Below are 15,231 nucleotides of genomic sequence, written 5' to 3'. Positions count from 1 at the left end.
TGTTTTTCTCACTCAAATGATGTCCAGTTGGCAGCAGAGGTGGACAGGGGGCTGCTTCCTGCAGTTGTTCAGGAATGTGGACTGACAGAGGCCCCATGGCTCCTCAGGGGGGCAGACCCAGCTCCAGAGAGAGTCTGGAGGAGTTATGAGCCATTTGGCCCTCCTTATTGGCCAGAACTTGGTCACATGGCTCCACCTAGCTGCAAGGAATCCTGGGAAATGTAGTCCCTGACTGGATGACTGTTTCCCAACAGTCATCTGTGCCTCCAGGTCCTGGCCCTGGATGCCAGGGGTCAGGAGAGCTGGGCTCTAGGAGTCCAGTTTCCTGCTTTGCAAAATGGGTTCCTCTTGAGTTTGTCTTATATGTCACATAAGGAGCGTAAAGAACTCAGTCTGAGCAGAAGTCAAAAGGAAGTTATCAGACCATCTCACAATATTTGACCCTGGCATGGGCCACCCAGAGTCCTGGCAGGTGGCTGTTCCCCCACTGCTGCCGAGCTCTCCCTTCTCTTGGCCATAGACCCTGTATACGAACGCCCTGCATGCCCTGGAGCAGCTGATGGAGGGCCTCATGCAGAGACACCTGGACCCCAGGGGGCTTCAGGAGATGGTGCATGTGAGTTGCCTGGAGGAGGGCCAGGAGCTGGCGGTGGCCCAGAATGCTGGTCCAAGGGCCAGACTCTCAGTGGGACACAGGCGTGCGTTAAGAATTGATTTGGTAATTTTCTTTAGACAAAGCTTCAAGCTGGCTGAAAATTTGCAAGGACCAGTGCAAAGAACTCCTGTATGCCTTTCACCCAGATCCATAATTCTTAATATTTTGTGACATTTCAATATCACAAAATGTTCTTAAAAGTTGAAGTTAAATTCTTAAAAGCTGAAAAGTTGCAAGAACAGTACAAAGAACTCCTGCATGCCTTTCACCCAGATCCACAACACAATTCTTAATATTTTGTTACATGTTCTTTTTCCCTTTTTTTTTCCTCTTTGCATTACATACACACACACACACACACACACCCCTTTTGAATCATGGAGAGTTAGCTCTATACATCAACAACAAGAATCTTCTCTTATATAACAATATACTGTTCAAAATCATGGAATTTAACACTGATACCAGCTGTAGTCAATCAATTTTCCATATTCATGTTTCACAAATTGCCCAATAATGACTTTCATAGTTATTTCCTCCCAGAACCAGGATCTAATCTGGATTATGAATTGCATTTAACTGTCTTATCTCTCTTGTCTCTCTCCTTCAATTTGGAACAATTTATGAGTCTTTGTCTTTCATAATCTTGGTATTTTTGAATATAGTATTGCTAGTGCAGACCATGGGGTCGCTAAGAGTTGGACACGACTGAGCGACTTCGCTTTCGCTTTTCACTTTCCTGCATTGGAGAAGGAAATGGCAACCCACTCCAGTGTTCTTGCCTGGAGAATCCCAGGGACGGGGGAGCCTGGTGGGCTGCCGTCTGTGGGGTCGCACAGAGTCGGACACGACTGAAGAGACTTAGCAGCAGCAGCAGCAGCAGCAGGGCTTTTTTAAAACTTGGATTGTTTGCTTTTTTATTATTGATTTTTTGGAGGTTGTATATATTCTAGAAGTAAATCCTTTATCAGATATGTGATTTGCAAATATTTTCTCATGGTCTGTGACTTGCCTTTTCATTAATTTCACAGATTCTTTTGAAGAGAAAAAGTTTTTAACCTTGATGAAGTCTAATTTATTATTTTTTCTTTTATGTATTGTGTTTTTGGTATCATGACTAAGAAATCTTTACTAACCAAGGTCACAAAGATTTTCTCCTAGATTTTCTTCTAGAACTTGACAGTTTTAGGTTTTACATTGAAGTCTATGATGTATTTTGAGCTCAGTTTTCAAATATGAACCAAAGTTTAATTTATTTTAATTTTTTTGCACATGGTTAACCAATTGTTTCAGCACCTTTGATGGATAGACTATCTTTTCTCCACTGAATAACCTTTGCATCTTTGTCAGAAATCAATTGACCGTGTATGTGTGGGTCTATTTCTAGATACCCATTCTGCTCTACTGATGTTTTTGCCCTTCTTTACACCACTGCCATCCTGTCTTCATTATAACCCTGTCAACATTTTAGTAAGTCTTGAAATCAGGACCAGATAGTATAAGTCCACTGACTTTGTTCTTTGAAGCTATACCCCACAAATATCGATATGTTCTGTTCTAATTTTAGTTCCAAGATGCATTTTCATTTCTCTTTTGACTTCTCCTTTGACCCATGGGTCATCAAGAAATTTCCAAATATTTGAGAGTTTTCCAGAGACCTTTTTGGTTTTGATTCTAGTTTAACTCCACTGTAGTCTGAGGACATACTTTGTATAATTCAAAGCTTTTTAAATCCATCAAGACTTAATTTGTTGCCCACGTATGATCTATCTTGGCAAACGTTCTGTGTGTGCTTGGGAAGTGTTCTGCTGCACTGAATGATATGTTCCCAAATATCACTTAAGCCAGGTATGGTTGGAAGTGTTGTCCAAGTTTTCTATATCCTTCCTGCTTTTGTCTTCTCTGTCATCAGTTACAGAGATGGAGGTCGGAAATCTCTGTCACTGTGGATTTGTCCGCTTCTCCTTTCAGTTCTATCAGTTTTTGCTCCCTGTTTTGCTAAGCTGTGTTGTTAGGTGCAGGGGCTCGCAGGTGCTGGAGTGCAGGATGGACTGAGCTAGTGGCGTTTTCCCCTACAGGCCAACACTCGCAACAAAGCCAAACTCATCAGCCAAGCGCCAGCTTGCTGAGGATGTTGGCCTTGTTCTCTGTTTGCTGGTGGCCTCATCTCCCTAGTGTCAGGGGCGGGGGAACCTGGGAACCTCCCAGAGCTTTAAAAATCAGACTCTGAGTGGGAGAGAGGAGGAGAGCAGCAGCTGGCCAGGAAAGGCTGGCCTCAGGATTTTGAAGTCCCCTCTGTGTTCTGGGCTATCCCCATAGCTCCTGGAGAAGTGGATCTTGTCGGAGAAAGAATGGGAGCGGGAAAAAGCAGTGAACCTCCATCTCCATCTCATGAAAATCTATGTCCAAAGCGTCGGCGTCTGCGTGAGTCCCAGAGACCCGCCCCCCACCCCCACAGCCTGCCCCACTGACACCCACAGGGAAAAGCCAGTCTCTATCCAAGGAGAGGAAACGCCTCTGAAATCCAGTTCTGCCCCTGGAGAGACCCTTGGGAAGAGGCTGCGTCACTGGGGAATGTCGAAGGTGACCCAGAGGGAGCTGGCCCTGGGCCTCTGGGGTGGTGAGAGAGGATGGGCAGGGCGTAGTATGGATCCGGGTTTCGAGGGGCCTGAGGTTCACACAGGGTGAGGGCCCTCTTTAAGAGAATGGGGCACATGATTATGAATTCCACATTGATTAGGAAAGTATTTACTTAGAATGAGAAAATGAATCCCTACAAAATGACAAATTTTACAAAGCTTGACAAATACCATCGACATCGCAAAATCTAGAAAAGCAATGAGGCTTTTTGGTGATGGAGCCTCTGACACGGCTCCACAAGACCTCTCTTCCTTCCTTTGTTGGCCTCCTACTCCTTGACTGTCTGGTCTTCAGGGATGGCCTTGGGAGGAGGACAATGGGGTCTTGGGGCCGGTGCACGGTGAGGACAAGGTGGAGCAGGACCCCAGTCCTGAAGCACCGTCCAGGTGGGACCCAGGCCCAGCCAAGTGAACCCATGGCCAAGACTAGCATTAAGTAACTAGGTGCTGCACAGAGTGCTTCACCAGGACTCTCTGTCATGAGTCTCAAGTGTGGTTAGAAAAGACTTTCCAGACGCACAGCGTTTCAGAAGGGAGTGAGTTTATTAAGAATGAAAAGCAGAGATAATGTGGGCCCTGCAAGTGCAGTGGGCCGACGTCCTGACAGACCGAGGAGACTCAACACTTTTCCTGGATTAGTAGTCAATTTTTATAGCCTCAAGACAAAGAAAATCCCTGCAGGAAGGTTGGCATTAGGGCGCTACAGAGTGACTACCAGGGTGGGCATCTTTGCCTAATTTGGGGTCAGGAAGCCTGCTGGTGGTGATCACGGGAACTTTGGCAATGATTGCAAAGGGGCTTAGTCAGTTTCAGAGGTAGCCTTGGTTCAGAGCTCTGCTGCTGTGGCCTTGGTCCAAGGCTTGCCCTTGTGGCTTTGGAGCAGGACTCCGCAGTCATCATCCTGAGTAGCAGACAGGACCAAGAGGGCCTGAGGCTAAGGCCCTCCCCAGGTCTCACAGCTAGGGAGTAGGGAAGCCCAGACTTGAAGGCAGGGCTCGGTTATAGCAACAAGGCAGGCACCAGACCTAGCACCTGGGCCTGGGTCATGGGGCGACATCCTAGCTGCTCAGCCTCCCGGGCCCAAGCTGGGGGGCCTGGGGATGGAAGCTCAGCCTCCCGGGCCCAAGCTGGGGGGCCTGGGGATGGAAGCTCAGCCTCCCGGGCCCAAGCTGGGGGGCCTGGGGATGGAAGCTCGGGCTCGGGCAGATGGTAGCATCCTCTCCCTTCCCAAATAGGGGTGCTTTCAGAGCAGGGATCACTCTCTTTGGCCCCTGGTTGCACTGCCCTTGGGCATCACCAGGTGAGCTTGGCCAGACAGAGGATGTGAACTCTGAGGTCTCCCGTCCCTCAGATCCCACTGAAGCTGGGGCAGTTTGGCAGCCTGGTGGGACTCATTGCACCAGGCACCTGCGACTCGCACAGAAAAACCCGCCTGTCCTCCATGGATGTCCTGGCCAGCCTGCTGGATCTTCACGGTACAGAAAGGGTGGTGTGGGTGGGCAGCACTGGGGCTCTCCAGGCCCAGAGGGAGGGCCAATATCAGGGAGTTGGCTGTGGGGCTGTCCTTGGGGTCGGCAGGGATTGTGGTCTCTCTATAGACAAGCAAGGGTGACCAGCGGGGACAGGGGGTGCAGAGTTCACTGAGAGATCATGGAAGCTTCTAGAAGGGGAGGTTCATTGTGTCAGCACGACTCTCTGAGGGCACATGAAGGGCCCCACTGGACAGGATTGCCTCACAGATACTAAGGATGCGGCAGAACTGGCCAGAAATGAGCTCAGAGGGGAAGGCAGTTGGGGGACCTTCAAGGTGGGTTGCCTCTGGCTCGGCAGCTGGCAGAATGCCCATCTGAGCTGTGCACAGAGATGGTTCCAGGGGCCAAGCAAGAGAGGTGGGAATGTAGATGCTGGAGAGCTGTCCAGGCCCAGGGAACCAAGGCAACCCAAGGGGCGGGGAGGTGGGAGCGTCGGGGGCGGGGGCGGGAAAGGGGGCCACCATGATGTGGGCCCTTGGTTCTGGACCATCGTGCCTGACATTGTATCCCAACAGCAAGCCAGACCTGCTCCTCCTGGGGTACCTCCAAAGAGCTGGAGCTTGAGAAATGTAAGGAGGACCTGCAGGGCTCAGACATGGAGAAGATTTTCAGCATATCCTCCAGAATCTCCAAGGTGATGAGCGGGAAGGCTGTGTGGGCGTAGCCTCCGGGTGCCTGGGCCATCTCTGGGGGCGGGGCCGGGCTCCTCCTGGTGGTCTTCCCTGGGTCTTCCACAGACCTTGGTCCAACTCAAGTCATGTGTATTTAAGTGACCTGTGATATGTACAGTCCCCACTGTGGTGCCTGGCATACAGTAGGTGCGTCACAGACCCCAGCTGTCTTCTCTTTGTCCGTATCATATGCTACACTGCGGGGGTCCCGGAAAGAACTGAACAGGGGCCCTGCACACAGGTGTCAGCACACGGGCAGGCTGACGGCACCCGGTGACTGCAAGTCTCCAGGGCCGCCCAGACCCTCGGGGCTGCAAAGAGGCGAAGCCTCTTCTGCCTCAGGGGCCAGAGGACACCCCCAGGGAAGGCTGCAGGGCCCTAGAGGCGGGACTGGGAGGGTCTGAGGAGAAGCTCCCTGTGCGGGATTCGGAGGGGTGGGGGCAGGCGATGGGGTGAGGGAGGGGTTGGCCAGCGTCCTTCAGGCTTTTACACTGAGTGATCTCCAAGCCGGCCCTTGATTGACAGGGCCAGAGGCTGGGCGAGGGGGCGAGAGGAGGCTCAGGATGGTTTGCGGGAGGATGGGGCTGGGCTGGGCTGGCCTGGGACACTGAGCAGAGCAGGGCAGGCAGGGGAGCCCCTGGGCTTGGAGTCGGACCCAGGAACAGCCTGCTCTGGCTGTAGGTGGCCTGCTTGCAGTTCAACTGCGACGAGGTGGTCTCGCTGGTCCAGAAGCTCTGCGAGAACTTCGGGGCCATGGACCTCCAGCACGACAAGGCCTCTGTCACCTGGACATGCACCTTCCTCCAGATGCGGGTCAAGGAGCTGGAGGACAAGGTGACAGCCTGCGGCCCGGCCCCCCGGGGCCTGGGGCTGCCTGTGCATCCAGCCTAGAGGGCCAGGCAGAGGGGCCCAGCCTCGCTTGCTAAGGGCTCCTCACCATCCCCGAGTCCGTGATTATAAAGAGTGGGAGGAAGTCGGGTTCTGGAAGGTGAAAGAACCTGTTGAAGGAGACTTGGTCGGTGAGTGGACGCTGGGCTGGAAGCCCGAGGCTGGCCCTCCTGAAGCGCGGCACCTCCCACGTTAAAATGTGATAAAATCTCCGAAGAGACCAGAGGATGCTCTGGAAGGGCCGAGCTGTGCCTGGCCCCAGGTGGGCTAGCCTGCCCAGCGTCCACCTGGGCAGGAGGAGGGGTGTGCGGCGGGGGGAGGGCAGGAGCCCCCGGAGGGCCGGGCTGCCTGGTGATGCCCCGCCCCCCACCCCCAGGTGCCAGAGATCCTGGGCGCCATCCTGGTGCACCTGCCCATGGTGGACGACCGGGAGGTGCGGCGCCTCCTGATCGAGGGCATCCTCCTGCTGGCCCACTACCACCAGGAGACCGTCCTCACAGCGCTCCTGCGGCAGCCCCTGCCCATGGAGAGGTGGGTTCCCAGGTGCGGGGCCTCTGCCTCCCGTGCCCCCCAGACCGGCCCGACCTGCCACCATGGACACGTCCCAGGAGCCCGGGGCCTTGAGCAGTGCCTCGTCTGACCTGTGTCAGGGGAAGGGGGTGGTCAGACCCTCCCACTTGCATCTCTGTGGCTGGTACAGCCTCTGGGAACCTCGGACCTGGAGCCTTGAAGCTCCAGCTCCCTCCTATCAAGCTGGAGTCCAGAGCCCACATCTCACGGGTCCTGGCTGCCCCCTCTGGGCTCTCCCCTCAATGGCCCTCTCCTCCCTGCAGAGTATAGAGCTCCAGGCTGGACAGACCACAGGACGTGGTCCCCAGGGCCCGAGCAGCCCTCTGGAGAAGCTCCCTTCCCCCTTTCCAAAAGGGGCCCTGAGAGGGAAGTGACCCAGGTGCCCGAGGGGTGAAATGACAGACCCCCCCAGGCTCTCAGGTGGCCTCACAGGGAAGCAGGGCAAGCCTTCCTCTTCGTGTTATCTTGAACTGTGCCCAGCCCCCTTGTCTGTGTCACGGCATCGCGCAGGCAGCTGGTAGGAGCTCACCAGTTTGATGAGTGAGTGTGCTGGGATCGAACTGGTATATACTGGGGAAGGCCCAGAAAGAGGGGAGCAGGCGTCCCCAGAGCAGCAGAGACCAAGGAGCAAAGGGCAGCCTTGAGGCTTGGTGAAGAGCGATGTGGCAGATGCTGGGAGCAGACAAAGGAGAGTTTCGAGCACAGGTGTCAAACACGTGAAATGCAGGCCTGGCCCCATTTCACATGGAGCTGCTCCTCCAGAGGGCAGCCCTTCCCTGGGTCCAGGTAGGGCAGTGCCATGCAGGTGGCGTGCTTTAACGAGGGTTAGCCCCTCTCAGAGCAGTGCTGGGCTGGGGCCTCTGGCAGGCTGGCTTTCGCTGTATTAGTTAGCTATTCCTGCATAACAAATTGCTTCCAGCTCAGGAGCTTGGAACAGCAACCCGGTTATCATCTGGTTTGTGTGGTCAGGAGCTTGGGTTGGCAAAGCCAGGACTTTGGCTCAGGGTTTCAGACGCATCAAGGTGTCAGCCAGTCTGCATTGTTTCCTGGAGCCCAGGGCCGCCTTCAAACTCATGCAGCTCTTTCTTGAGTTATAGGGCTGAGGTCCCCACGCCCTGGTTTCCTTGCACTCCTGTGGCTTCTTTCTGAGTTGATTTTAATGAGCATGCTGTGCCCACCCTTCTATTCAGTTCCTGCCACTGGGCCCCTGCCACATTTCCCCCATCCTCGACAAAACTCACTTATCTGCACTTACATGTTTGGTTTTGTGGATTCTAATAGGCAGGCTGATCCTGTTGGATTCATGGCTTTAGCCCTTTAGTGCCCAGCAGACCCCACGTGCCTGTACCTGTGTGTGTGCAGAGACTCGTTAAGTCACTGTCCCTCCCCTTCTCAGCAGGGCTGCAGGCTTGGACTTGGGGTCAAGAAGGCTGCTCCAAGCTGTAGTCTGGCAGCTTCCCTGACCTTCTTGGGCAGCATTTCCTCTTCTGTGGAATGGAGATGAAGGCTCCTTCCACATAGACGTGTTGGGAGGAGGAAGTGATAGGTATCAGCAAGCTGCCTGGTGCCGCCCTGATACACCAAGCACTGGGAGGCTGTGACCCGACGTGTCCATGAAGTCATCACACAGTCGGCCCAGTGGGGATTCCCAGGTCCCCTAGCAGCAGAGCTGGACCTTCCGTGAGAGAGACAGAGAGGGCCGTGGCTTCCCAGGAGAACCGTGGGCAGAGGTGCGGGGCGGGACTCGGCCTCTGGCTGTGCAGCCTTGGTGGCTCACCAACCTCCCTGAGACCCCGCCTCCAGGCTCCAGCCCCTACTCCGGGGGCTGCCCGGGGGTCCCCAGGGGGCTTTGACTTGCCAGGGCACATGATCCCAAACCCACAGTCCTTGTCCCCTGTCTCTGGCTAGCCACCTGACGGAGGTGTGGCTGGCTGTGGCTGAGAACGTGCCCTTTGCCCGGACGATGCTCCACGCGCTCATGGGCCGGCTGCAGGCGAGGTTCACGCCCAGGGCCAACGCTGCCTCCAAAGCTGACATCTGGCGCCTGGCCGCGGTGGACCCTCTGATGGTGAGGCAGGGGGAAGGCCCGCCTCGGGGGCTCAGTGGGACCCCTGCCGCCTCCGGCTCTCCTCTCTGCAGACCCTGTGCACCATGCACCTGCTCGTTGAGAGGATGGACTGGGACAACAGGCTCCTGGATCTCTTCCCGGACCTTGTCTACACACTCCTCCTGCAGCTGGGTGGCAGCCAGGGCCCAGAGGCTGTGTCACCCGTCCTAAAGACATGGAGACTCATCCACACGGGGACTCTGCCTGAGGAGGTCAACCTGCAGAGGTGCGCTTGAGGGTGGGAAGGTGCGGTGTGGTGAGGCTGTGGTCCTGGGCTGGATGCAGTCACTCGACAGGGACTTGCCTGGTGGTCCAGTGGCTAAGATTCCAAGGTCCTAATGTAGAGGGCCCAGGTTCAATCCCCAGTCAGGGAACTAGATCCCATGTGCTGAAACTAAGACCCGGTGAAAGTGAAAGTGTTCATTGCTCAGTAGTGACCAACTCTTTGCAACCCCATGAACTGAATGTAGCCCACCAGACACCTCTGTCCATGGGCTTCTCCAGGCAAGAATACTGAAGTGGGTAGCCATTCCCTTCTCCAGGAGATCTTCCTGACCCAGGGATTGAACCTGGTTCTCCCACATTGCAGGCAGATTCTCTACTGTAAAACCCTGTGCAGCCAAATAAATAAATGTTCTTTAAAAAGAAGAAGCAGCAGCACTGGACTACGAGTGTCACGTCCACTGAGAGGGCCTCGTTTTCCCTTCCTGGTGGGGAGGAGAAATTTCTGGAAGCTCAGCTTACGACCCTCCCTTGTGTGGGTCCAGCACTGTGTGGTTTTCAGAGTTTGCAGACCCACCGTCCCCCACGGCTGCTCTTGGGCCCTGAGCAAGTCCCCCCGCCTGTGTTGGGCGCCCCTTCATGGGCCTGGGTGCGGAGCTTACCCAAGAGCTTATTGAAGGCAGGGCAGGTGCTCCCAGTAGGGCAGCCTCAGCCTCACGTGGCCCCACCTTCTTCCAGGGTCACGATCAGATCCATGCAGCTCTTGTTCAGGAAACTCAACAGTGAGTCTCTGCTTTGCACCCTGGAGGAGCAAGGCGTGTGGACGCTTCTGGAGAGCAGCTCAACGTTCCTGCAGGGAGTCAGCCAGCTGGCCAGGTGGGTGCCCGGCTCCCCAGGGCTCCACTGTCTGGCTGGAAGGTCTGGGCCTGGTGGCTAAATGCCTCACTCCAGGGTGTGCATGTGGGGGGGTGGGGGTGGGCGCAGATTGCCATGTTGACCCACATCCCAGACTCTGAGTGGCAGGAGGGTCCAGGGCAAAGGAAATCTTTTCTTCCAGCCCTTCCTGCTCCAAGGCAAGAAAGCTAGGTCCCAGGTGGGTGGGGTGTGTCCAGGGTCACAAAGGGCTTCCGAGCCAGGCCAGGACGGCAAGACCGAGTGTTCCTTCCTGGGTCTAGACACTCATTCTGGTCCCCTTTTTATAAAAAGGAGACCTGGGCTCGATCCCTGGGTTGGGAAGAATCCCCTGGAGGAGGGAGCGGCTCCCCACCCCAGTCTTCTTGCCTGGAGAATTCCGTGGCCAAAGAAGCCAGGCAGGCTACCATCCATGGGGTCGCAGAGTCGGACACGACTTGCACTTTCACCTTTTCTAAAGAGGAGGTGGAGGGTCCGTACTTCAGTGAGCCCCTGACCTGGGAGCCCCGCCCTGGGCACCCTGCTGCAGCGCGGCTGTGCCGGGCAGGAGCTGAGAAGCCCCTCCGGTGGTGCCGTCCCTGTAGGCTGTGCGTGCAGAGCCCCCAGGGCCATTACAGGCAGAGGCTGTCGGAGCTGGTGCTCGGGGGCATGGCCTCGGAGGCCCTGAGTTGCCGCATCAGCAGCACGGCGGTCTGCATGGAAGTGAGGCCACAGAGGGGGCTGGGCGGGCAGTGGGCATGGGCTGGGCGTGGGCATGTGGGGGGCTGGGCGGGGGGTGGGCAGGGATGTGGGGTGGGTGCTGAGTGACCCCCCTGGCTGTCCTGGGGGCTCATCTCAGGGCAGGCACGCATGCTCTAAGTCTGGGGTTGGAGGAACAGGTGAACGTCCCTCATGCCCTCTTCCATTCATTCATTCATCAAGCACATGATTCAGGGCGGCACTGAGGGGAAATGGGTTGAGACCCATCCTGTGCCCTGTAGTACGGCCGCCAAGGGCTGTGTGATGTGGTGAGTGCCAGCATCACGGGGCCAGAAGAGGGCTTTCCTGGGAAGGCCAGGCAGAGGGCTCTGAGAGGCAAGCCAGGCTGAACCAGGCAGGAAGGTCCAAAATGGGGGTCAGAGCCACTGATGCCCAGCTACCCTTCCTTATGCGGTCCTGAGTTTTTTTGGCCAGAAAACCTTTGGGGGGAAATCTTGATGGCTGTCTGACACCCAGAGTGTCATCAGAACCAACCATCGCCCAAGGGCAGGGCTGGCAGACTTGCTCTGTAGAAGGCTGAAGAATCAGTTTTCCATTCCGGGGTCATCCCCTGGGTACTTAGTTTTCTTCTGGGTCAGGAAGATCTCCTGAAGATGGAAATGGTAACCCACTCCAGTATTCTTGCCTGGAAAATCCCATGGATGGAGGAGCCTGGTAGACTACAGTCCATGGGGTCACAAAGCGTCGGACATGACTTAGCAACTTCACTTTCTAAGGTTTATAATGGGGCTTCCCTTGTAGCTCAGTCGGTAAAGAATCCACCTGCACTGCAGGAGACTGGGATTCAATCCCTGGGTCAGGTAGATCCCCTGCAGGAGGGCATGGCAACCCACTCCAGTATTCTTGCCTGGAGAATCCCATGGACAGAGGAGCCTGGCAGGCTACACTCCATGGGGTTGTGAGAGTCAGACACGACTTAGCGACTAAACCACCACCACCAAGGTTTATAAAACACACGTGCACCCAGGCATGCCACAGGGCTCCGCATCGTCCCGAGGGCCCAGCGTTTTGGGTGGGAGCCCAGAATTGACCCTCGGAGGCCCAGGGGAGTGGAATCCGTGCATTTTGTGCATTTCTGCTCTGACTCAGTGGGCATGGCTCTTGCACACCATGGCCACTCCCATCACGTTAACGGAAGGAACAGATGACTAACGGATGTGTTCCTTTAGATAACACTCAACTAGAATTTCCCCACGTATTTCCCCATCGGAGCCTCACAGTGACCCCATGAGGCAGGTACCGCTGTTGCCCTTTTTACAGGTGAGGAAGCTGAGGTTCCGAGGGGTCCAGGGACTTGTCGGGGTCCCACAGCTGGTGGCGGAGGAGCCCATAGCCGGTCCTGGGAGGTGGAGCTCCGAATCCTCTCCTGTTCCCAGGGACGCCGCTCCGGGCACCGAGTCGTATCACCTGTCCCGTTTTGAGGCAGAGGAACAAGAGCCTCTCTCGGGGATGACTGTGAACAGTTCTCCTTTCCAGTTCATGAGTGACCCGATCCTGCACCAGGAGAAGCTGCTGAAGCGGGCGGTGCTGATGCTAGAGAAGGGCGCAGAGCAGGAGGACGAGGTCCTGCGGGTGCTCTCCCTGCGCGCCCTCGGCAACATGGCCCTCGGCGCCCCCAGGAAGGTCCGCGGGGGCCAAGGCAGGGATTGGGGGTGGGGGGGGCCCATGCCGGCCTGTCCCGGGCAGCCAGGCAGGGCCTGAAAGCCCTGTGCCCCGCAGGTGAGGCAGTACCGGAAGCTCTTACTGGAGAAGTGCCTGTGTTCCCTGCGGGGGCCAGGCGTGAGCACTAGCGTGACCTCTGAGGGCCTGGAGGTCCTGGCCAAGGTCTTGGTAGAGCTGCGGGAAGGGGACCTGGGGTCCGCCTTCAACGCCATCTCTGAGCAGTGCAGAGCCTTCTTTGACAACGTGAGTCCACACTGGTGCCTTGCTTGGCCCTGGCCCTCGTGGGGGTCCCCGCGAATGGCTGCTCGGTAGAAGGTGGCCACTGCTCACCCCCTAAAGGAGAGAGGTGCTCTGGAATGAAAAGGGCTGCAGTTCGCACTTGGGTGCTGATGTATCAATTGGCTAATCACGGGAGCTGGTTAAAAAATAAAAATCTCGTTCTGCCTTCTGTGGGATCACACAGAGTCGGACACAACTGAAGTGACTTAGCAGCAGCAGCAGCAGGGCCCATAGGACCCTTCTCCCCTGACTTTAATTCATCGCAGCCACAAATGCTCTTTGGACACCTGTGATGTGTGGGGTGGGGACTCTGCTAGGTTGGGTTGGTAGGCGATCAGATCCAGCACAGCCCCCATCTAGGCAAGAGAAGGTCACAAACACCAGAATACTGCCCAGTCCCCAGAGCCCTGCGGGAGACACTCCATCATGATGCAATGATCCAGAAGGCTTTGCAGGCACCAAGGCGTTTAAGAAGGTCCACAGCAAATGGCTGGGGTTTTGTTTGGCTCCTTGCTTCCCATTTTTCAGAAATAGCTTGTGTGTTCTGGCTGCAGGAGAGCGAGCTGCTGCGTTTAAAAGCCTTCATCCTCTTCGGGAAGCTGGCACAGGTGGTCAGGATTTCCAAGAAGCATTTCTTCAAGCAGGAAGTGAAGAAAGCCTGGGTCCCCCTCATGCTACATTGCCAGGACCCCTGCTCCGATGCTGCCCAGGTGAGACACACCTGGGCTCTGTGTGCAATGCCCAGGGCCTGCTGTCCCCACAAGGAACATGTGCTTCGGGGCTGCCGCCCTGGCTAGCTGGGGTGTCCCCCACCTCGATCAGTCTTCCTGGGACCCCAGAGGCCACCATCTGCTGGTTCCTCCCACAAGGCTGAGAAAGGGACCAGTCAAGACAACCCACAAACTGGCTGATTGAGGAGTCTCGGCTCTGTGAGGGGAAACATGGCGTACTTTCCTTCTTCTCCAGATGCCTTCACCAGCCACCCTTTCTTCTGCCTTTCAGTCACTAGGTCATGTCCCACCCTGTGACCACATGGACTGCAGCACACCAGGCTTCCCTAGCCTTCACTGTCTCCCGGAGTTTGCTCAGACTCACATCCATTGAGTCGATGCTGCCATTCAACCATCTCATCCTCTTCACCCCCTTCTCCTGTCCTCAGTCTTTCCTGGCATCAGAGTCTTTTCCAATGAGTTGGTCTTCACATCAGATGGCCAAAATATTGAAGCTTCAGCTTCAGCATCAGTCCTTCCAATGAATATTCAGGGTTGATTTCCTCTTTTAGGATTGACTGGTTTGATCTCTTTGCAGTCCAAGGGATTTTCAAGGATCTTCCCCAGGACCACACTTTGAAAGCATCAATTCTTCACTCCGCCTTCTTTATGGTCCAACTTTCCCAATGGACTGGAAAAACCATAGTTTGATTATACAGACCTTTGTTGGCAAAGCGATTTGTCTCTGCTTTTTAATATGCTGTTTAGGTTTGTCATAGCTTTTCTTCCAAGGAGTAGGCATCTTTTAATTTCATGGCTGCAGTCATTGTCTGCAGTGATTTGGGAACTCAAGAAAATAAAACCGGGCACTGTCTACTTTTCCCCCATCTATCTGCCATGAAGTGATGGGAACAGATGCCATGATCTTAGTTTTTTGAATGCTAAGTTTTAAGACAGATTTTTCACTCTCCTCTTTCACCCTCATCAAGTGGCTCTTTAGTTCCTCTTCACTTTCTGCCAATAGAGTGATATCAGCTGCATATCTGAGGTTGTTAATATTTCTCCTAGCAATCTTGATTCCAGCTTGTGATTCACCCATCACAGCATTCCACATGATGTACTCTGCATATAAGTTATTTAACAGGGTGACAATATACAGCCTTAACGCACTCCTTTCCCAATTTTGAACCAGTCTGTAGTTCCATATCTGGTTCTGTTACTTCTTCTCTGCATACAGGTTTCTCAGGAAACAGGTAAGGTGGTCTGGTATTCCCATCTCTTTAAGAATTTTCCAGTTTTTGAGATCCACAGTCATAGGCTTCCCGCGTGGCTCAGACAGTAAAGAACCTGTCTTCAATGCAGGAAACTCATGTTCAATCCCTGGATTGAGAAGACCCCCTGGAGAAGGGAATCGCTACCCACTCTAGAATTCTTGCCTGGAGTATTCCATGGACAGAGGAGCCTGGTGGGTTACAGTCCATGGAGTCTCAAAGAGTCGGACATGACTGAAGCAATTAACACTTTCATTATCCTCACTACCTCTATCAAAAGTTCACAGTCCTTTCATGTTTTAACAGCAACTCTGCTGGAGGCAGGGCTTCAAGGAAGAAAGTGACCACCTACCC

The 15,231-nt window shown here is 54.9% G+C and overlaps 1 protein-coding gene across 1 annotated transcript in view; it reads left to right on the top strand.

Moving 5' to 3' along the window:
• Positions 1-15,231, top strand: part of MROH2A (maestro heat like repeat family member 2A) — a 56,146-nt gene that overhangs the window by 38,462 nt on the left and 2,453 nt on the right. Inside the window, 13 exon segments of the mRNA XM_055587030.1 lie at positions 521-616; positions 2,975-3,079; positions 4,646-4,769; positions 5,342-5,460; positions 6,179-6,331; positions 6,762-6,916; positions 8,864-9,023; positions 9,095-9,288; positions 10,023-10,160; positions 10,781-10,898; positions 12,432-12,578; positions 12,675-12,860; positions 13,451-13,606. Coding sequence (XP_055443005.1) covers positions 521-616; positions 2,975-3,079; positions 4,646-4,769; positions 5,342-5,460; positions 6,179-6,331; positions 6,762-6,916; positions 8,864-9,023; positions 9,095-9,288; positions 10,023-10,160; positions 10,781-10,898; positions 12,432-12,578; positions 12,675-12,860; positions 13,451-13,606 — 1,851 coding nt within the window.

The sequence above is a fragment of the Bubalus kerabau genome, chromosome 6 (assembly GCF_029407905.1).
Source record: "Bubalus kerabau isolate K-KA32 ecotype Philippines breed swamp buffalo chromosome 6, PCC_UOA_SB_1v2, whole genome shotgun sequence".
NCBI classification, from domain to species: Eukaryota; Metazoa; Chordata; class Mammalia; order Artiodactyla; family Bovidae; genus Bubalus; species Bubalus kerabau.
The sequence above is the reverse complement of the archived record's forward strand: the minus strand, read 5'-3'. Positions and strand labels throughout refer to the sequence as shown.